The sequence below is a fragment of the Lepeophtheirus salmonis genome, chromosome 8, assembly GCF_016086655.4.
Source record: "Lepeophtheirus salmonis chromosome 8, UVic_Lsal_1.4, whole genome shotgun sequence".
NCBI lineage: Eukaryota > Metazoa > Arthropoda > Copepoda > Siphonostomatoida > Caligidae > Lepeophtheirus > Lepeophtheirus salmonis.
The window spans coordinates 35057708-35081362 of NC_052138.2; the positions used below are offsets into that span (position 1 = coordinate 35057708).

At 33.7% G+C, this 23655-nt stretch overlaps 3 protein-coding genes across 8 annotated transcripts in view; 2 read left to right on the forward strand and 1 right to left on the reverse strand.

Moving 5' to 3' along the window:
- Nrt (Neurotactin) overlaps positions 1 to 9487 on the forward strand; it is a 41813-nt gene extending 32326 nt beyond the window's left edge. For both annotated transcript variants that reach the window (XM_040718136.2, XM_071890453.1), the window contains exons 3-8: positions 3438 to 4205; positions 5340 to 5515; positions 5585 to 5886; positions 5956 to 6302; positions 7246 to 7483; positions 7891 to 9487. In XM_040718136.2, the coding sequence (XP_040574070.1) occupies positions 3438 to 4205; positions 5340 to 5515; positions 5585 to 5886; positions 5956 to 6302; positions 7246 to 7483; positions 7891 to 8450 (2391 nt within the window). In that variant the 3' untranslated portion in view covers positions 8451 to 9487. The remainder of the gene's footprint in view (positions 1 to 3437; positions 4206 to 5339; positions 5516 to 5584; positions 5887 to 5955; positions 6303 to 7245; positions 7484 to 7890) is intronic.
- Positions 9488 to 15067: 5580 nt separating this feature from the next.
- Positions 15068 to 16728, reverse strand: LOC121122818 (golgi SNAP receptor complex member Gos28). The gene is made up of 3 exons (XM_040717878.2): positions 16547 to 16728; positions 16192 to 16481; positions 15068 to 16122 (listed from the first exon to the last, which is right to left on the reverse strand). The coding sequence occupies exons 2-3, from the start codon at positions 16246 to 16248 to the stop codon at positions 15475 to 15477; spliced, it is 705 nt and encodes a 234-aa protein (XP_040573812.1). The 5' UTR covers positions 16249 to 16481; positions 16547 to 16728; the 3' UTR covers positions 15068 to 15474.
- Positions 16729 to 18177: 1449 nt separating this feature from the next.
- Positions 18178 to 23473, forward strand: LOC121122820 (uncharacterized). 5 transcript variants are annotated; one of them, XM_040717880.2, is made up of 2 exons: positions 18178 to 18527; positions 20012 to 23473. In XM_040717880.2, exon 2 carries the CDS (start codon positions 20034 to 20036, stop codon positions 22266 to 22268), a length of 2235 nt encoding a protein of 744 aa, XP_040573814.2. In that variant the 5' UTR covers positions 18178 to 18527; positions 20012 to 20033; the 3' UTR covers positions 22269 to 23473. The 5 variants fall into 5 exon arrangements, with proteins under 5 accessions (XP_040573814.2, XP_071746605.1, XP_071746607.1 ...); XM_071890504.1 differs by having other exon boundaries at positions 18323 to 18442; XM_071890506.1 differs by lacking the exon at positions 18178 to 18527 and adding an exon at positions 19338 to 19750.
- Positions 23474 to 23655: the final 182 nt, after the last annotated feature.

A 23655-nucleotide genomic window follows, 5' to 3' on the forward strand; every position in this document is an offset into this window, starting at 1 on the left:
TCTCTATTCTAAATGACCTCACACAACGTCAAAATGGGCTTGCATTTTATTGAGTCCATAAGCGTAGGAAAAAGAGGGGGGGTAGAAGGGGCCACTGCTCTCCCATTATAGACAATAATTGGGAAATCCATTGGTTTTATTGTTTAAAAAAAACAGAAAATGAAATTAATCTACTTTAACTAAAAATCAAAGAAATGTCCTTATAAAGACTAACGGTAGTAGTTTGCATTACCCAATGTAATTAGGCGTCAACTAACAGACATATTTAGCATTAAAAACATTGATTATAACTCCCAGAGAAATGCTCAGTGTCACTCTTCGTTTTTTATGACCACACTCACTCGGAACTACTCCATACTTATTTCAATTTAAATGACATGCTCCGTCCTCACGAATGAAAGAATAAAAATAAGAGGTTAAGAAATAGGATGGGATGACTGATGAGTACTTTAGTCTCTAGAGCTCCCATTAGCAGAAACACGATGCTACATATAAAACGCCTGTGAAAGTGAATTCATCTTTACATACCAGCGTTTATATATTATTTAAATCTTATTATATACTGAAAATGCAATTGACGTATGATGTACAATCATAAGAGAGCAATAATAGATACAACCAGAAACATTCTACATATTCGAAGCCAGCAATATTTAATTAATGCGACTACAATGTTATTTCTTATATCAAAAATATTTATATGATTTACTTCAGGGAGCACTATAATACAGTTCACCCTGTATACACGTTTGATGTTGTACGTACTCCCCTACAATATTTCATTAATACGATTACATTGTTATTTCTTAGATAAAAATATATCAATGATATACATCAAGGATCACTTTATACAGTGCACCCGAAAGTATATCCTCAGTGTTGCTCTCAATTTTTCATGAGCACTCGCGCTAATGATTTCTCTATTTTAGATGTTCTCTCTTCAAGAAGAAAAGAATAATAATAACAGCTTTTATATATATATCATTCCAGCAGATATTACTTTCATCTACGAGATATGATGAGCCAAGGAATACTTTAGTCTCTAGAGCACTCATTGGTGAACTTTAACTACACACGCTCGTTGCTAAATTTCATCTAGCGTTACAATCATTATTTATGATTTTATATGTGTAGTTCCTTTTTTTAAGTATGAGTTCGTTGTTAAAAAACAACGACGATTAGCCATTGCTTTAATTATATAGTGGGTTGATCTAATCTAGTCGTACACATTTTATTATTTTCATTTTTTTAAGAGTAAAATTAAAATGAAAGGTTTTGTGAGGACATTTATTTCACAAAATCATCTGAAAATAGTGCCTTGCACAACTTTTATGCATTATGTGAGGCCTCAACTCTAATAATTGCCTCAATATGAGCCCTAAATCTCTTAGAAACCTTGACTTATATTCGAGCTTGGTCTATTTCTATTTTATGGAAACTTCTAGAGTGTGGGGACGACAGTGGGGACTCTGCACCTTCGATTAGAACAGTTCCAAGTAGTCTCAAATTTTTTGGAGTGGCCACATGGGAAAAGTAACGCTGATCGTCCTGGATGCTCTGTTGATGTTTCTACTCCAGAAATAATTGAGTAACACTGATCATCCTGGATGGGCTGTTGAGATTTATACTCCAGAAATCATTGATAAAATCCATGATATGGTGATGAATGACAGAAGAGTGAAGGTGCGTGAGATTACAATTGCTGTGGACATTTTGAGTTGGCACTCTAATTCCATTAATTTTGCGACCACAACTGCTGAGATATGAGCCAGTGCATTTTCATGACTTTTTTGTGGGCCAATTGTAGGTGTTTTTGTTGTAGCGTCTTTTCAAACGATCCAATAACGGAGAATAAGTTTTACCCTTTTCCAGATAATCGATGAGGATTATTCCTTGCGAATCCAAAAGATAGTCCCCATAATCTTCCCGGCCAATTCCTCGATTCAGATGAATGCCATAAAGCAAGAAATAGCCCGATATGGCTGAAAGATAGTGTCTGTTCTTCCAAGAGATGTTACTAACTAAGCATCATAACTTCGATATGCGCCAATAACCCAATCTCTTGGACTTTACACGGACTTTTCAAACGACTCTCATATTTATGTATGATTGGGAAAAATGTCTCAATAGAAATAATTGTAGATACGACGAGAGATCAACAAAAAATGATATTCATGTCCTTTTGGAGCATAATTATAGAATAACATATTATTAATATTACTTCGTTTATATATCAAAAAACTTATATTATGGAATAGCCATTCCGTATCCAGCGAGACGAAGGAATCGACAGCTGACTACAAAATAAATAGAGTATTTTTGTATTAGTGAGGTAACGCCGTGACATGTAGATATGACTCTGTGGTCCTCAGAGATGCATATTGACAACATTTCATGTATCTTTTATTACGAGGAGAAAGATCCCTTAAGGAAAAGTAGAGTTCGTAAATAATAGATCTTAGAAACACAACATATGGGAGTAACATGATACTATTTGTGAATTGTATGTACGTATATTTTTTTCCATGACACTCCATGTCTTTCACGTCCAATTATTTAGTATGTGTCTCATTATTCTAATGATATTGACTCAAGGAGAGCAAACATATGTAGTTGTTGTTTATTTACTGAGAAGAAAAAGGACGTTGAAGACGTTATATCAAATATTGTTGTCGGTATTGATTCATGGATCTATATTGGGAGCATTGATATGGTATGTTAAAAACATCTATACAAATTTGGCGTTAGATGGTAATTTTGACTTAAACGATTTTGCAATGTAATTAACTATAACTAGAGACCCAAAAATCACTTCTCCGTTAGTAATTATCATTAGACATGATGGGTTATTCATACTCGAAAAGAATTATCACCTATCTTTGGTATAAATTGATTCAAGAATGTATAATAAGTTATACTATTTGAAATGAAGATGAAGATTTTCTCCTTTATACCAGTAGTATATCTGAGTTGAAAACGCAAGGAAAGTGGCTTAAAATATGAATAGTGCTGACGTTGCACTGTATATAGTGCTCCCTGATGTATATCATATACATATCGTTTAAATAAGAAATAATTTAGTTGTATTATTGAAATATTGCTTTGTTTACAATGAGCACTGTTTCTATTTTTTTTTTTATTGGTCCTTTATTTATACCGTATCATACATAATTCATGTGTATTTTCACTATATGTAAAGATTTGAATTGAATATAAACGCTGGTACGTTAAAATGAATATTCTTTGTTTTTAGTAGTGAGCGTTTTTAAGACTAAAATACTTTTTATTCATCACAAAATATTAACTTTTCTTATGGATCTTGTTACGACACCTTGTATTATCAAGATTCTAACCAACATTTATGTAGTTCACAAGTTTTTTTTTTTCCATTTTACGATTGATAAATATACCTAACCTAAATATAATTGCTTTTTCAGGAAGCTTCAAAGGGGGAAGATGGTCAAAATGGAGAAGGAGAAGAAACAGATGAGAAGGAGGACTCGTCAAAGGTGCCTCCGAAAGAGAGGGTGAAGGAAATGTTGGATAAAATGCCCAAGATTTCCAAGCCCTCCTTTCTGAAGAAAAGTAAAGATGGGCACGATGAGGCTGAAGGAGGAGAAGGGATTGAGGGAGAAGAGCTATCGGATGGAGATAAGAAAAACTTTTTTGACAATGTCAAAACCAAGGCAAGTCAAGTACCAGCTCTTCTTAAGAAGAAAAAAGAAAAAGGTACTTTTGAGGATGTGGAAGAAGACACTGATAAAGAGGAGTCCAAGGAGCTATTAAATGAATCCGCTGAGAAAAAGGAAGATGGCGATAACCATAAGAAATTATCCATGAAACCAGCAGCAATGGCTGTTTTAGAGAGCATTCGCTCTGCTGCTCACCACGTTCCCGCCATGTTCAAAAAGAATAAAGAATCTGTAGGACAAAAGGATATTGAATCTGGAGTCACGGGCGATCTTGAAGAGCAGAAAGAATTGCTGGAAAAGAGACCAGAATTAAAGGAATGTAACAAAGCTGTGCCCGAAGATGATTTGGAAGAGATAAAGATAAATACGGATGATGAAAAGGCACTGGATACCGTATCAGGTCATTCCGAAAAAAAGGATCCAGAGAAGCCTCCCAGGTCACCTAAAAGCAAAGGAGCTGAAAAAATATGTAGAATGAAGGAAGTCTCTCGACAATGTAGTCAACGATTTCAGGTAACTAACGAATGATCGATATATGTGATGAGTGAACACAAAAACAGTCTGGAACAATAATTAAGAAAAGTAGAAATACTCAATTTATTTCCTCATTTCGTATATATGTACAAATATTACAACCCAATAATTCATAGACATATTTTGGAGAATTATAAGTAAAGAAGGGTTCCTTGTAAAGAAAAAAAGAAAAAGTCGGTAAAGCAATTAGAAAAGGTTAAATAAAAAATCAACCGCTGCAAAATTCGGTATAATGACCTTTTTTTAGTAATTTTTTTTTTTTGGGGGTCAAATTCGAAATTACGTCATCAATTACTTGAAAAGGAATTATTTTACATTATAAATAAATATCGGACTGGAATGTTCGGACGGTGGGCTTTCGGGCTCCCAAACCAACCTCTACTAAAGACTGTGTCCCGCCCAGTTAAGTCCTGCATAGAGTCGTAAAAATTATAAAGTCTGGTCCTTAATGACGTCACTCATTTTTTTTTTCTTTTTTTAAATCAGTTCTTATTAAACAGTCCGAAGGACCGACGGTCTTAAGGACTGGTCTCAATGACTTAGAGAACCGGTCTCAAGACTGGGCTGGGTCAAATAAATAAGGTAAGGACTGACTCAAACCTAGTTATATTAGTTCAACTGTCGCAGGCAGGGTATTGCACCTTCATCATTGGGACGGGGGGGGGTAGCTCTAAAAATGATCAACATCAACATATATTATTTTTAAAAAAACTTTTAAGGGGCCTTTAGCAACATATAAAAGCGCTAGTGCCGCCCCTGGTTCCAGGTTTCCTTGCACATTTACGGTATGAACATTTTTTCTTGCGCATTTCACGGAATTTATTGCACTTTCTATTCTCAAGCATCCGGAAGCACTGGTTGAGATATTAAAGAATGTGCACTATAGTTCAGAACCTTTGTTTGACTTATAAGACTACTCCGGATATTACCTTTGCAAATATAGTCATTCAATTTATCATTATTTTATTGTGACGATACATTTTTGCTACTTCACGTAGTGGAAGTTGTGGCATCTCCAATGGATTAATTCTAGCTTGCCTTTGTGTTTAATAGGCTATGTATCCTCTTTCTTTCTGTATGAAGTTTTCATGTATACCTATTATGTAATTATAGGAGTTGGAAGCTCGGCGCAAAATAGCTGTTATAGCAATTCTTTTGGGAGTTTTATTACTTATACTGATCATTGGCATTGCTGCTGGGTCGTCCCCATCTGGATGGTCAAACGAAATAAGATTTATAGAGGATGGAAAGTATGTGGAAGCACATACATCATGTGGAACAGTTATTGGGTAAGTAACTCATTTAAAATAATTCTGTAGATGTGAAAATATTTATTTTATATAAACTCCTTTGTATAGCCTTGTTGATGCACCAGACCAACTTCGATTCACTGGAATTCCTTATGCAGCTAATATTTCAAATAGATTCGAGCAGTCCCATATTGCTTCTAATTTGGAGGAATGTTTTTCTCCTAATTTCATCGCTTACACGAATGAATCTAAGAGCTGTTGGAGAAAAAATGAGAATGGGGACATCGTCGGGGATGAAGATTGCTTAACACTCAATATTTACACAACTTCTGTGACCTATGAGGATTTCATGCCTGTTGTTGTATACATTCGCGGAGATGATGAATCTGAGTCATTGGCTCCCTCATCCGGTATTCATTTGACTATTTTACAAAAATTAATGAACATACTATATTTAACACTTTCTATCTTTAACGTAGAGTTGTCCAAGAATATGAGCGTTGTGTTCGTTGAGGTCAATTATAGACTTGGTACATTGGGCTTTTTGTCAAACGATGTTCTATCAAAAAGGTCTTATCCTCATACCTCAGGGAATTATGGGCTGGGCGATATAATAACAGCCCTTAAATGGGTTAGCTTAAATATCCAACACTTTGGTGGACATCCTAAGAAAGTCACATTACTTGGATCTGGTTTTGGAGCAACGTTGGTTACTGCCTTAACTTCTTCACGTCTCGGAAAAGGTTTTTATAGCGGAATTTGGGTCTCAAATGGGGCGGGCTCATTTGCTAATCGAACATTGGAGCAAGTTAGTGTGGAAAATGAGGTAAGTTAATAAATATGTTTATCTTGAACACCTGATTTTCAAACTTTTTGAGTTTCCCCCAAATGCAATGTTTCAAAGTATACTCTTATTCTAAAAAAAAAGAATTTCCAATCTTATTTTTATGTAATTAGTTAAGATAAATTTAGTAATGTATATTTTATTATTTTTATGTAAAAATGATATAATTACGTGATTAAATTTTTTAGCCCGGAGTCAGGGTCGGTTATAGTGTGAGTGAGGCCTAAGGCAATGATAAATGTAAGGGTTTTTTTAGAAAATAAATCTTTAATCTAATTTTTCTAGAAAATAAAAAAGGACCCTCAAGATTTTTTTTGAATGGCCAGTTATGATATTTATAAAAAATATCGACACAGCACATGTCCCGGAGAAAATGATCGATAAACCCAGTGATGTAAATCCTCTTAATTTATTAGCAGGCCCGTTTTTTAGATTGGTAATTTGAATTTCATTTTCCTTAGCGGTTGTTATTATTATTTAATTCCTAAATAGCGATCTTCCTTTCATAAATAGGTTCAATTATATTAAAAACCTGATTGAAAATTCGTGTGTGCTCATAACCAGTGTAACCCTGAGGATTTGTTGCGGAGTTATAATTGTAAGTCCTTGTTGGACTCAGAGTTGGGGATCGACATCAGAGTCGTTCTAGAAAATGTCTTTGTTTATTTTCTTCTCTCCTTCCTCCCTTGTCAAAGCTGATTGTAGCTGATTTAATTAATCGTCATGAACATTATTCTTTTTTATCCTCTACTACATTCTTCAAATTGTCAGGGTTACCATGTTGATTTTCAATTTCTTTGTTTTAATATCCCTATACATACCCATCTAGAACCGAAACTTATCTCCTGGGAGTGGCCTCACAGTTTGAAAAGCACTCTCCCTTAAAAAGAATAAAAAGTACAATTATTAATATTATATTCTTTAGAAAATTGTGAAAAAATTATTTTGCGGACCTGATAAGGAGCGCTGTTTGATAAATGCGGATGCCGAAGTTCTCACGGAGAATATTCCTGATGAATGGTTAACGTCATCAACAAGTCAATTGCCTCAAATTGGTGAGAAGGAATACTCATGGATTGTTGTTGACAAGCATATTTTAACTCATCATCCAGTCTCGTACTGGATAAATCATGCGTCTGAAATTGATGTCCCTATGGTCTTTGGTAAGTTGATTGTGATTTATGGTGCTGGATTCAAGTATTAGTCAAATTTGAAAAACAAAACAAAAACTAGACTTTAAAATTTAATAAATATCTAATTTAATTAGAAAGTAAATTGTTTTTACTGTCCTTATCTACTTGAATGTTTTGACATTACTTGTACTCAAAACATTTAAGTAGATAAGGACAGTAAAAAACTATTTAATTTCTAATTAAAAGCAGAGTAACTGATTTATTCAAAATAAATATTTCATATTATATGGAAACTCTAAAAAAATCAAACTTGGAAATGGGTAAATTATCCTAACACAAATTCCACTCGACACAGAACTCAAAGTTTTTGACTCGCTTCAAACACTATTTAATTATAAATTAATATAACTTCTCAATATTATTTATTTTTTCCAAAGGTTCAACTGAACACGTAGAAGCAACCGAAAAAAATATTAATCTTATGGATTGGGACGATAGGGATGTCTTCGAAGCACATGTTGAAGAGAAGTTGGGATCCTTCAATGTAACTCTTCCTGGTCTTGCATTATCATTTTATAACACCAGCGATAATTGGATTGACTATATTTCCATGCTCTCAGATATCCGAACTGTATGCCCAATAATGAATTTAGCAGAAATGGCATCAGCTAACTCCAATACAAATGTATACTCCTATATTGCCTCGCAAACCAGAGTTGGGGATCTTGGAAATATTGCTGATGCTCATTCAGATATATCAGCCATTTTTGGTCTGTATGAACCAAAAAATTCTACAGAGATTCGTTTCGTAACTAATATACAAAAACTTTTTTATAAATTCGTTAAAAGCGGTTCTTTACCTTATGGTAATAGAGATGTTGCCTTGGGATACTATGACGTTAATGCCAGAGTTTCATTCAAGCATGAACCTCGCTCAACTTGTCAATTTTGGGAAAACGCTAATTATATAGTTCCTGAGTATGCAAATCTGGATTAAACAACCCCATTTATTTTCTTAAGCTCAAGGCTCGGCTTTTATTATGTTATAATTGTATTAACTATCCGCTTTATTAGTGATATTTTTTCTAACGAAAGCCTATAATTTCATAGTCATTAGCTCCCAATATCGCAGGGCTTTCTAAATCTTTCTAGTCGTTTTTCTTTCTTACGTATTTATACCCCAACACACATTTGGCCCTCCTCTCAAATAATATTAATTAATTATTATCTCCTAATTTTATTTGTATTATACTAATATGAAGTGGCCAAAATATTTTTTAAAGCAAATCCTTTTTACTAAGTCGTAGTTATAGGTTTTTTTTTACTCAAAGTAAAACTAAACTATCATACCCTTATGAGCTTTTCTATCTGCCTCGCTTATGAACCACAGACCAATTACCATGATTTTTAACAATCTTATAACAAAGCAATGCTTTTTGAAATTATACAAACTCCATCTCTTTTTATTATGCGATATCTATTCAACTATACAAATTAAGAGTACAAATCATTTTTTTCAACAATTTTTCTACTCCTTTTGAAGCTTTTTATAATTATTTTTCTTATTATTTTAATTTTGGGACAACCACCTACTTTGTACGTTTATACTTTAATAACATTCCATGCTACCAAAGTGATTCACTTTAGAGTTTTTTATTTCTATAATTATGTAATTACTGTTAGCATAAAATATGTACGCATTACATATTATGTAATTGGTAGAGCTTTAATCCTCAACTTTCCATGTGCCACAAATAATAATGTATTATTTTTGCATCAGTTATGATGTGCTTTTTGAAATATTACTCTGTCTTTATTTGCTCTAATGAAGGTACCCATTATCAAAATTTGTATTCCATTTTTAAATGTATAGATTTATAATCTTAACATATTATCATTTTAATTCAATGTATATAAATGAATAAATTATTATATATATTATAATCTAATATTAGAGTCAATTGTTCGTTGTGTAAAAAAATGATCATTTTACTATTTGACGAAATATATAGAAATATTTCAAGTTTTATTGAATTGTACGAGTGCGTTAATTATTTTTAATTTCAGAGTAGAGGTTTTGTGATTTATCATCTACAAATATTCATATCATGTATAAGATTTAATTCTAGATGTTCGTCCTTATAAGTTCAAGTCGAGTATCCAGTCTTTGAGTCCTTGAGGTTCTCTTGAACTCAATGTGCGTAGCTTCGATTCCCGGTAGCTCTTAAAGAGAAAAATATCCTCTTAATGTGTTTTTTGACTTCAAAGACAATTCCCAGGTTTTATGGATTAGTAGTAACGCTAAAATGTTTTTCTTATATCCAAGGTTGTGCTCTTACCGGTCTTGCGGTTCCGGTTCTTGAACCACTAAAACCGGAACCGACAAATTGAACCGAGACTGCAATATATTTGCTTATCTGTCTCGGTTCTGGTGCTTTTGTTCATATATAGAATATATAACGAAAAGAAAATATATATTATAAAAAATAAATTAGCTTTAATCAAATATGTCAATTTTCTGAGGGTTTTTTTTTTTTGTGTGTGTGCAATTGACAAAGCCGTTTTCAAATGATTTTTTTCACTTTACCAGTGTGATGCAGTTGTATCTGAGTTCCAAATAGCTACGAACTTCTTATGGATCTGTTAGAGGCACTACGGCCCTGTTTGTAAGGAGTATTATTTCCTGGACCCGAATTTTCTAGTGATGCTCCTTGTTTTAAGTGCCTGTTAAAAAACTGATCATGTATTAAAAAGAATTGAGACGGGAACCGAGACCAAAACCGTTGAAATGAACGAACCGAGACAGGGACCGATATAACCCCTGAACCGGGCACACTCTTGCTTATATCTAATCAGTGGTGTAACTCTATCTGACCAATATCATTTGAATTCATTTATATTATATAGTACCCATATTGTTAAGGCTTTTACTGGGTTAGATTATTCTTTAAAAATTATAAACCTATAATAATAAAAAATAGTTTATCTAGATGTTTGCCGGTTATTAATTTTTAATTGTTACAAATTGATTCAAAAAAATAAGAATGTAGCATCGAGCGTGTGTAGCTAAAGCTCAGAGTGTCATTTAAAAAAAGTAAAGTACGTATCTAGGGTTGTAAATACAAAGTGTTGTGTCTTGACGAGGGAGAGACACAAACTTATTTATAAGGTGGAGAGATCCAGGATGACCGAGAGACAAATGAGAAGAAGAAATGGCGTGGAGGAATAAGACTACACTTATTTATATGATCATGTGTATTATATATAATACAAAACCATACTCTAATTTATTTACAAAATACACGACTATTTATAATACGTAAAACACAGTACTTATAATACATACAAGAAAATACAAGAAGATAAGAACATGAAAGGAAATATGAAATACATAACACAAAGTACTTTTAAGCATGCAAATTTTGTTCTTGTTAGAGAACTGAACATTGTTTTTTTGTTTCCTAAAGTTGTTATCACTTGTCAGTGGACTTAGGATTTGTAAGCGATCACTCAACGCTCAAAAATTGTTCACTTTGACCTTTTCAGGATAAACTACTCATTTTGCCTTTTTTTATTGTGAAAATTGCACATTTTTTTAATCTGGTATGAAATAATTACAGATAATTTGGGTTCTAATAATATGGTTTCCCTCCAACGTTGTTCATTCATTGTTTGTTATCAAATTTATATTTAGTAATGCTTATTGAAAGAACAGAAAACATAGTTCCTGGAAATATTTCCATTTCATCATAAAATTCACTTAAGATTGTCAATTTATCAAGTCGACCCAGTATTACATAACTAGTATTTAAATTAAGTAATTTTAAATACCTACCCCTTCCCCCACTACAAATTTTAAACACTTAACCGCCCTTATTATAAATTTTAAACTCCACCTAAGTGTTTGTTGTGTACAAATTGCCATTTTGTACAAGTTGTAACTTGTATAAGCAAATTGTACAAGTAGCAACCAAAAAAAGGAATATTTAAATGAAGGATTTACAATACTTGGGATGAGGATAATACAATGATTGAATTTTTCATGGATGATCAATATATTAAGTAGGTGTAATTTTTGACTATTTTAATAAAAATTACTTAAGTATAAGGATTCTGTGGCACATGATAAATTTCAAATGCCCACGGTTATATTATACAAAAATACCTAATAACAACGTTTTTTAAATCGATCAAAATGAAATAATAATATCAAAAATAGTTAGTAATTAGAATAACCAACGTTCTAATTAAGTAATACATTTGAAGACAAAGAAATTGAAAATTGTACAATTTTCTAATACAAGTTGTTGCTACAGGTTTCAAAATTAAAAATCGTAAAATAGTTAGAACATAAATCGATTTTTATTTAATAAACATAGGTATACTATTTTGATTTCATTAATGCAATGGATGATAATTATTATTAGTTTAATCTTTATAAACACATTTCATGACACGCATCCAAGCTTCTCTAACGAGGAATTGAAATAATCTTTTATCCAATCAAACGCCACGTACATATACTGAAGATGATTGTTTATGTGAACCTATATATTTTCTGAAAAGAAGTGCACTCTCCATGTATATAGTGCTCCTTGGATAAAGATACAGATTGAAAAATAAAAATTGAAATCCTGAATACTTCTGTAAACTCTAAAGTATTTACGTATATCAGAAATAGGATGAAGAAGCTATTACGACATTAGAATCAATTTACATAAAGAAGAAGAATGAAACTTTTGCAAGTCATTTAATATCTATACAAAGACAAATACCTAGCAAATAACTGGATAACTTTTAAAATGCTCTCAAACTTGTGCTGTGCAGTTCACAAGCTATTTTTTAGTGGACTCCTTAACTGTCTCACATGTATAGTGCATTTGGTTCTAGGAACTTTTCCGAAACCACTTTGCCAAATTACCATTTTCCCGAGCGGACACATTGGTGAAAAAAATTATAAATATATTTTATGATGATTCATACTGCAATACTAAGCAATTATTATTTCCATTTATTTAACTCAAATTTCACAGGATAAAATGTTTGATTATTTGCCCCTAATTACAATAACTCAGTGTTGATTAATTAATCATTGAGTTGGCTTGAACCTCTATTAGAACCCTTGTAGCAAAAATCATGACAGCCTTCTTATAAATAAATAAATTAGAAGAGTAAAAATCAATCAATGATTGTGATTTAATTAACAATGCGAATGAATCAATCGTTTGGATCGAAATTGTTCGAATTGTGAGCTCTTATGTACCTCGTAAAGTCCTGATTGACAATTTTCGATTTCTTAAGTGTCTACGTGTAGTACTCCAATTTTTTGACGACCAAGCTAACTTCTCAAAATGCTCAGCAGTATTAATTTTTGGGGGCAGCCTCGACTTTTCAATAACATCCCTAAGCTTTAAGAAATGATCATCGATTGAAAGCCAACATTACCCAGGCAGTAGCGGAACAAACTTGGAGGTAAAGGTGGCTAATTACCAAGCCCATGAATGGAAGGGCTCAGTTTCAAGTAATTATTAGATATTTAAGAAAAAATATATAGGATAGCATTAAGAAGAAGGATAATTCTATTAAGATAATTGTATTCACTTTTTCTAGTCTCTATCACAGGACTGACCCATTGCTAAAGTTGATAATATTGTAGAGAAAAACGCGTGCAAGGAGAAAGGGGGAAAAAATACATATGGTATCATTATTTAAAATACTTATGTGATTATCATCTGCATACTTTATTATGAATTTTGAGGGTAAAACGAAAGTATTTATTAGCAAATGTTTAATGAAGATATCCTACGTATAATTGACTTAGACGTTTTTTATCCGTTACAGTAGATTTGAAAACGTCACACTCCATGAAATTGTAATTCATTATGAACCTTATTCCCAGAATAGTTAATGAAACGACAAAGTAGAGTATTTCGAAATATATTTTAAGTTCCAGCATTAAAAAAGAAGGCTTTAATTAAATATAATCTACATACTAAAAAGTATACCATCATATATTTATGTTAAATATACAAAATTAAACAATTGGAATCATATAACTAATAACAATAAATTATATATACAGAATATTGAAATAATAGATTGGTCCAAATAATATTTTCTTGTTCTGACACCGGAATCCAGTTAAATATGTCATAACTTTAGGTTGCAAAACACAAGTGAGACGTGGAGTTTAATCAAAAAGATAATCACCCCTCTTCTTCATGTGGAAGTTGCTGTATACAATTGTGCACAGGATAGATATATCTCTAACGAGGAAATCTAACTAACTATTAATAATAAAGTAAATGTCAAAATCATAAAATTAGAAAATAAATATACTAATAAAAAAATGTTACAAATAAATCCATCTTAAAGATTTAGAGCAAAAGCTATTATGTAGTAATGTCCGGCGATATTACTCTTTATTAAGAGCATCAAAAGATTTGGATGACAATAGATGTCTTGGATTATACAAACAAAAGGCTGAGCCCTCCTCAGTGGAGGTTCAGATCTAATAAGTGTATATAATAACTGTCTCCGGATTCATTTGATGTCCCTTTCTAGGACAAAGGATGGCGAAAGCCCAAATAGGGATTATAGTTAATGATTTGCTTCGGTACAGTTTGTTCTTTAAAATTTTGATACAATTATGTATCATATAGAATAATTCAGAAAAATGGTTGAAGATTATTTCTATTGGGGATATCTTAGAACTGATTCAGTGAACGAATCTTTTTAGTGAACTGTTTCAAGTGCTTCCGTTTCCAAACTCTTATGCAAAGATTGTAAATTTAAGGCTGTAAGTGCTGAAGAAGCTAAAATGATTACACATAAATCATAAATCGACTTTGTTTCTTCACACATAAGCCAACATAACTTGAAAACTGAAAAAATTAGCTTACAAAAAATATACAAGCATATTATTTTCTATTCAATCATGTTACATAAAATATATCGTAAGTTAATTAGAGAACATAAAATCCATCATTATAATAATTATACCAATAATTAAGAAAAAAAATATAGTAATCTTGTAGGAATAGTCATAAAACGATCCCTACAAGGCAAAAAGAAAATAAACGCCGTTCATTTCTTTCCCCAGTCATCGTTCAAAAATAAACGGAAAGCGTAAACGCCTTTCATTGTTTCGTTCTATCTTCGAGACTGGTGATATCCTTATAGGAGTATCAATACGAGATCTTACTCATTTTGTAAATACAGACTAAAAACTATGCCCAGCTGTGAATGATTAATTGGACAAAGTTAGCCATATTACATGACATTATATACTTATACAATAAAAAACATATATATTTTGAATCTACAAAGTAGTATTCTAGTATTATTGTGTACTTCAAATAGATAAAGTGTACAAAAAGAAACTAAAAAACTTGAGGTTTTAAACTATGGTAATCGGTATAACAAATGATTTTTACGCCTTTAGACACTACTCAATCATTTTAATCGTGTATTCAATTTCCTATAAGACAGATCTGCAACATCACATCACTTGCATAGCTTCGGAGGGAATTATTAACATAAAATAACATCACCAGATTACTTCAAAACCATAAACAAATTACGATAGAATATATTTGATTAATACTCACGAAATAAGTTTGACATAGTTTTAACTTTTATTAAATGAATTCGAAAAATAAGGCACAATAACAAGTAAGTAATTCTTCATTTGATAAATATTTAATAAATTTTTGAAATAACTGGAGAAGCTGGGTCTTCCCCTCCCCCTCATTAAAAATATTAAAATTCATTTGATTATATCTTAAAAATAAAATATATTTTTAAATGAAAATATACAAAATTATGAATAAAAATAAAATATCAGAACCCTTTCAATTGAAGGATCAGCATTCATACAGAAAATAAAAACAGACAATTTTGTATAATAGCGAATGGATACTCCACTAATTTTCTCAAACATAAAATGTACTTAAACACCAGATGTATTACATAGCTATATATACTAACATGTCAAACAACGGAAGATATAGTTACTTTTTCTATCCAAACATGTACCACAAAAAGAAAAGCAAGCAAAAGCCTATCACGGATCCTAGAATGACAGCATCCTTCTTTTTTCGTAAATTGATCTTATGAACAAGATTATTTATCACTGGAAATCGGTTGCTTATATCATTTAACTTTTTTCTCATGGCTTTAAATGCTTGGCGTTGACTAATTAAAGTCTCTCTTGAATCCAAAGCAATATTAATTTGTTCATCAAGCAATCGCTCAGAATTACGTACAGATTCATTTTCCATTAGAAGAGACTCCATTTCTTCATTTGGTTTATGATAAATATTAGAACTGTTACTACTAAGTAAATCTTGTCTTTGAATGATACTTTCTATGTGAGCCTTAGTCTTTCGAAACTCCTGTTGATAATCTGAAAGAATTTCTCTATGACGTTGGAGAATGTGTCGCCCTGTGGACCCAGAGCTAGAAGTAGACTCCGATAATAAGTCATTTATAGAAGATAAACGATCAAGAGATGATTCTAAATCTTGTATCTTATTAGTTATAGAAGAGTTATCTTCATTAGCGGAGAGGAGTCGATCTTGAGAGTAATAAGACTCCGCACCGAATTCGGATCCTGTTTTACTAAGGGTGACAAGTTTCGAATCGATTTCATTTTCGAGTCTACGAGCCTAAAAAATGAAGGAGGAAAAAGTTGAGTACAACCGTTGATAAGACACTGTTGTAATACTCTAAATTACCTCTTTTCTTAGATCCTCCCATCGAACCTCAGCACCAATTCGACCCTTCGACGACATTTTCTTATAAATAAATTGTTTTTCAATTTTTTGACATTGGTCCTTTTGCCAGCGTTTTCAGAGAAGGACTAGGAATTTCTCTTTTCCTTTTAACTTTTTAAGTATTATCAACTCAAGTACAATGAAGTAGTTGTAATACTTAATAGCCAGTAGGGTAGCTAGAGTAACGTCGATTCACTTTCAGCAGATTTTTAATAGTAGGCGCATATGTCGGTGTATGATCAAATTTATCACTTAACATATAAATTATAATTATTAATAAAAAATATTAACTAATATACAATATTTACACACATACGGATATACTATGTCTATACGTAAGCAATACAAGCTTATAAGATGACTGAGTGACGTTGTTCTCGACTTCGTCAATGCTCTAAGGTGATAGGGATATTAAATATTTAATTAACTTTCGAGTTTAGTAATAGAACGTATCACTATTAGTATACTTATAGCTAGCTCACAGAATTATGTACATGTAAATGTATTATGTATTTCATGTCAAATATTTTGCACGTCCAATGCGTAAGGGAAATGATCATTGCCAATATTATGTACTCTTAATTAAGGACAATGTATATACATACTTTAGGCGTAGTTGGCAGCCTGAGCATAGCCCCTTCGATTTATGTAACCCTAATTTGTTCCCGACCCCCATATTTACTAAATAGATTCAACTGTATAGTTATGTCGGTTAACATATATATTTCCAGAGTTTAGTCCTCCCTATCTGCGTTCATGCTCCTGGTAGACGTGTGTTTAATTATGATATTTAAATAAAAATTTGTTATACATGATGTGAGATAACAGCCAACTATTCTTCATTCAGAACATTAATTATGAAGCTGCCGTAGAGCTTGAACTGGTGAAATTAAATTACAGTTATTTTTTCGCAAATCTCGTATAAATTTCATTTTAATGTAATATGATAGTCTTGTAATTATGTCAATTAATAGCAGTCTTTCCCAAGTTAATTTAGATATAAATCATTATTCTTTGATTTCATTATTTTTATAGTTTAAGGAATAATCGTGGATTTGCAGCAGTTTCATTATTCACTTATCGTTATTATAAATATACATTGATATATTAATGATTTATAGAAGCATTTTGTATTTAGGACTACATAGATATGATACACAAAGCTCTTTAATTGACTACAATGAAACAAGATACATCCATTAATAAACACCATTATGTGTATTTTAGTTAAAATAAAAGTCCAAAGAATGGACTATTTAGAAAGAGAACAAAAGAATTATGAATGGGCTCGAGAAAATAGTATACAAATTCCTGGTCTAACGATTCATTTTAATTCCATCTGGAAGAAGCACTTATAATTAATAAGCATGTCAAGTGCCTGGTTACATCATCACCTTCGAAGGGAATCAATATACCAAATACATTGTACGCCCTCTTTTTAAACATTATTTAGAAGTTAAATTGACTCTGAAATAAGGGGCATGTTCTTAATTAACATACAGCTACTTTAAAACGTCATTTTACTATATTATTATCCATAATGCCGAAAGGCGTCATTCTCTAGAGGACAATGTCAGAGCTCATCGGCGAAAAATAAAGGTTGTAAAAGCCTCTAAGACTTCTTGATGAACAATATAATATAAATAATAGGCAATGTATATAACGGAGGGCTGATGGAAAAAAAGGCGTTGTATAAGGCCAGATTGAATCAGCCACCTTGTACCCTACGTTCAATTGGTTTGAACTTTGGTTGTTGAATAAAATAAATGTTGTATTGTAGATTATATTTAGATTATGATATAGTTATAGTATAGATTCGTTCATTATTGTCCAATAATTTCTTTGAATACAGTATATAGTTTCATACTAGTTTGAACACACGGTAGGCTAACGGCTGCTTCTCTAAGGGACTTTTCCTTGTAACGCGCCAATAAAATAAAGGGTACCAGATACAAGAGGATCTTCCATTAGTATACTCATTGATAAATGAAGGTTTTATCATTGGTTTTATATAATGCATTGATATATTTGGAAGTAAAGAGTATAAATATGAGCGACTCTACCTACAAGAAAAGAGCCATAAGTGATGCGACAAGTAATGAAGGATTCCTGAGGAGTTGGTGTCCTTGATCTAATCGCGTCCCAAAGCGTCGGAATTTTTAACAAGAAAAAGAAAGAAGGAAAAGAAAAAGAAGAGGAAGAATAAAAAAAGGTGACTAAGAAAATAAAAGAAAATAATCAAGTATTTGTGCAAATTAAGAAGCCTTCCTTTCGTGGATCTTGTTCCTGTGCATGAAGTGAGTGTGGTGATCTAAATTTTGTGTAATTCGTGAGCCTAATGGAGGAGTACCAGAGGGTTTTGTGAAGAGCGTCTTTTTTTGCTCTTAAGTGATCTCCTCTTAGGGGTCCCATCCATCTATTCATTCCTCCCCACTGTAGCAGCCCCTTAGCAGAGCCGATAGCTCATCCTTGTAAGCTACTCCTATCAGAATAGTCACGAGTCTGTTCCGAGAGTCCTCCTCGTCTTCCGCAAGGAAAGAAGCCTCGTCTGTAGTGAGGGATCTGAGAACCGGTCCACAAGATCTCCTCTTATTTCATTACAACAATGTCACTCATCTATTTATGATAGAGACTCTTTAAATTCATTCCTCACTGGACTACGAGACTGGCGAATTGGGGATCGTACCTGGTCATATGGAGTGGCTGGCAGCTCTTGTCAGACTCTCATGACAGAGAGTCCTTCTCAGAGTTGGAAGGGGGGGGGATCTGGGGTTTAGGGACCTAAGCTATAATCATCAATCATTAATGTGAGGGATTATTTGATAGTTGCATATCGCTTATGGATTCTGTGTTTGACATATGTGTGTATAGTCAGAGTGTGGGGGATGAAGCAAGGAGGGAGCGTTGAGCTCAGACAGGATCGTTTGTCGTCAAAGGGAGGGAAGCTCACAGAAGAGAGAAGTTGAAGAGAAATGAAACTAAGGGAAAAGGGAGAGAAGGGAAGAGAAGAGAAGAAGAGAGGGAGAATAGAGAAAAAGAAAAGGAGTCTTTTTCTCTCTCTCTCTCTCTCTTTTAGCTCAATCCTCCCTTTCCAGTAGATTTAGCTAGTAGCAGATCTACCGTCGTCTCTCTTTCTCTCCTTCTTTCCTCCCCTATTATTATTATTATTATTACTAGAGACTCATTCTATCTCTCTCCTCTTTTTCTTTCTATCCTTGTAGTAGTAATGTAATGGGAGTGAGTCAAATCCACATACATACAAACTGTATACAAACACCACTGTCTAAATAGAGAAGGGAGGGAGGGTGGGAGAAGGTTCTAGATGGTGCTCTACGCAACACTGCCGTTGTTGTCTCTACTACTACTTCTTTTGTTGTTGTAGTTGTCGTCTTTGCGTCTCTTTCTTTCGTGTTTTTGTGTGGAGTTGCCTCCCCCTCCTCAATTTATTATTTATTTTCTTTCTCTTTAAATACTTAGCTGATTGTTATTCAGGTGGAATCTTCTTCTTTTCCCTTCGTACGTACGTTCGTTGTTCCTTTTTCATTATTATTTTAATATACAAGAGGCTTTTTTCTGTTGTCTCTTTTCCCCTTTATCGCGCTCGAATTTGGGCTTCATTGCGCGTCATTTCATTAAAAGTTATTACTTGCTATAATAGCCGTGCAACTTGTACTCCCTCATTCCGTTCCTGGTTCCAGTTGAAATGCTGCTGTACATACTGCTAAAATTACGAGTCCTATTATTGTGCAAGGTGTATTAATTCTTTTTTTCATATTTTCAGGTCGTACTGAAGTTATTTTCCGATGTCAGCATGCTCCATATTTGACAGGATTACCATGATCAATATGAATCCAGACATTATGCCAAAAACATTGCCTCTTATTCCTAATTCAAACGGCAATGGTAGTGACCCACTTGACACGGGAGGTGGTGGGGGAAATGGAACCAATAATGCAGGAATTAATAATACGAACAATAGTCTTGTCACGAGTGGAAGCAATGGTACTACTCTTGAGAAAGATTACTATGGATGCTATTGCCTCAAATTCATCGTGAAAAACGGGACTCATATCCCTGAAGAAAAAGTGCTTCAAGATTTTGGACAATATGGGGATGTAGTGGACGTGAGGGGACCGGGCCTCTTCTCGGGGTTGAGAGGGAACCATGTCTATGTTCGATTTATCGATAAAGCGGATGCCTTGGCGGCTTCTAAACATCTTAGTTCCAAATACTATTTACTCACTCCAGCGAGTATTAGTGATGTGTTACCGGACAACTACGGTTTATACACTATAAGTTTCTATAATAAAACTGGCATTCCATCTTCTGAAGTTCGCAAAGAATTCTCCAACTATGGAGAAGTTAAGAATCTCACAGGATCTTTAGATGTGAAAGGTGGACGGGTATTTGTTTCCTACAAGGAAAAAACTTCTGCTGTACAGGCATTGCAAGCCTTCTTTTTCTGTAAAGATCGCTACCCGAACATGAAGTTTGCTCTTCCTCGATGTGAGAAAGATTACTTTGGATGTTATTGCCTTAAGTTTTACAACAAGAGTGGGGATGTTACTGAAGAAAAAGTTCTTAAGGATTTTGGCCAATTTGGGGATGTGGTTGACGTTCGAGGCCCTGGCCTCTTTGATGTTACGGGAGATGATGTGTATGTGCGGTATAAAGATAAATCATCAGCTGAACAGGCACTTGTAGAGTTGGTAGGGAAGTACGATTCTCTGTGTTTAGCTCCTCCTTCGGATATACAGGCAGATAAACTTGGTTTTTTTACCATCACTTTCGTCAACGACAAATGTTTAAGCAAAACAGACGTATGGTATATCTTCTCTGAGTTTGGCTCCGTGGCTGGAGTGAATGGAACTTTTGATTGTAAAAAAGGACGCGTCTTTGTTTCCTACAAAGATAAGCAAGGTGCTCTTAATGCATTGGAGACCATGCTCATCACCAAAGAATATCATCTTCAAGTCTCTAAAAATTCTACTGTTAGAAAAAATGATTGCAATATGATTGTGAGAGATGAGGATTCTGCCACTGGTGGAATCTTCAATGACATTCCAGGACAAATGGGAAGCAGTTTACAATCAAAGCCCTATCTAATGTCGAAAGATCGTCATGCTACTCCTCCTAGAGATCATAGTCGGGGGAGAAATGAGCTTATGTCTCAACAGCAGCAGCAGCAACAACAACAACCTTCCTCGCAACAGCAAAAACACCAACAGCAACTTATTCCTGCTATTCCTTCTGTTAATAATCCTCAAAATCAATCATCCTCATCCTCGCTATCTCAGCAACAGCAAAATTCCGATTTTCTTCCTTCTTCATCTACTGCCGCCTTTGATTCCAAACAAATCATGCAGCAGCAACAAAATAAAGGAGGAAGTAAAAGAAGTAATGGAACTGTCAAATATAATCGTAATATCGAAAAAGATATCTTCGGCTACTACTGTCTTTCCTTTCTTAATGAAGATGGAGATATCAGTGAAAAGAAGGTCCGCCATGATTTTGGTAAATTTGGCGAAGTTGTAAGTGTTCGTGGAGCTCTTGGAAAGCAAAAGGGGCACGTATTTGTTCGGTTTCTGCGTAAGGAGTCGGCTGAAAATTGCTTAAATTGTTTAAACTCCTTTCCACTATCAGAAATGTCTGAACTATTCGGGAAATACTTGTTTTTGTCCCCTGCAACTCCAAGAGATATAGATTGTGACATGTATGGGCTCTACAGCATTTCATTCTTAAATTTAAATGCCAAACCTTATCGAGAGATTCGGGCGGAGTTTAGTAAATTTGGAGAAGTGCTTCGTTTAACATCTGGTGGTGGCGGAAATACCGAAGAGTTAGTGAGTATATCCTACGCTAACAAATCATCAGCTGTCAAAGCTTTACAAACTCATTTTACCAATAAAGAATTTCCTTACTTGGACATAGCCAAAGGATCCTCTCTACTTCTTGTCAATTCTTCTGACTCATCTGACAATGAAGATGACCCCGATTCGACACGTAAAAAAGGATCCCTTTCACGATCCAAACATTAGCAAGAATGTTCAAGCCGATGTGGTGGATGAACTCTTGAAGCCTTTTCAAAGTTACTTTAGCATTTACAGAACTGGACAATATTCACACCCTCTAGGAGGTTTTAGTAATAATCATCATACTCAAACTCCTGTTGAGAACCATCCTCAATCTCAGTCCGTCACTTCTCATTCACCTCAACAACAGCAACCGCCACAGCAGCAGCAGCAACAACCACCACCACAGCAGCAACAACATCATCATCATCATCAACAACAACAACAACAACAGCAGCAAAAACAGCAAAAAAATCATCGCATTCTTACGTCTCCTTCAACGAATACGCCTCATCCAGTAAATCATATTCACCACCACCACCACCACCAACAACAACACTAATTCTAATTCTACGATGACATCAACTGGAGCACAACGTTCACCTGATAAAAAATATCGAATCAAAAAGTCCAAAAATGATGCATCAAATAAAAATGGATTTCAATCTGAAAAACTCGAGGAGAGCAGTACAACTAACGGTTGGTCAAACCACAATGCACATTCTGAAACTACTACTATTACTGGTCGACCTATCGAGTCCCGTGACATGTTTGGATATTATTCTTTGTCTTTCTCAACTTCAAGTTCCACTCATTCTAAAGAAACCCTTCGTGATGATAAGAAAATTCGTGCCGACTTTGGGTCTAAAGTGGATAGAATTCGTCACACTGCGAATGAGTCTGTTGTTGTGTCCTTTTCAGACCTTGAAACTGCTTCATCATGCTTGAATTCTCCTCCTCTGAAGTCAAAGTATCCAGATCTTCGACCAGTCGGAAACTTTCACATTGTTCCCGATCGTTCAGGGTTTTATTCCATCGACTTTATCAATTCTGGTATGAATGGCATTCGAGAAATCACAAACGAATTTTCCAAACATGGAGAAGTTATGAAAGTTCAACAAAGTGGAGCGAAAAATTCTGTGAAACGTTTCACAATGTCCTATTCAGAGGAGAAATCTGCTATTTCTGCTGTTAAAGCTTATGAAAATTCCAAGGACTTTCTTACTGTTGATTTTTCGAGAGAGTGCTTGATTGAAGAAGATAATCAAGTTCATCATCAAGGTGCGTGAGCCTGAAGTTTAATAAATCCTGTTTGTTACATTCTGCGGCTAATAGTAAAAAGAAGTCTATTATACAAGATTTTTTCCAGAATATAAATATATATTATAATACGTTAATTAATTCAATTATATCTAAGGGGAGGGAAAACATGGTGTGGTCGTTTCCTTTTTTTTTCTTTATCAAACGATGTAGGCCTGAGTTATTGTGTTTCAGCTTTAAAATCCTCATTTGGATTCCTTTATATCATTATTGCAACTGAGCACTTACTGCATTTTGAAAGAAGTCTATTTTT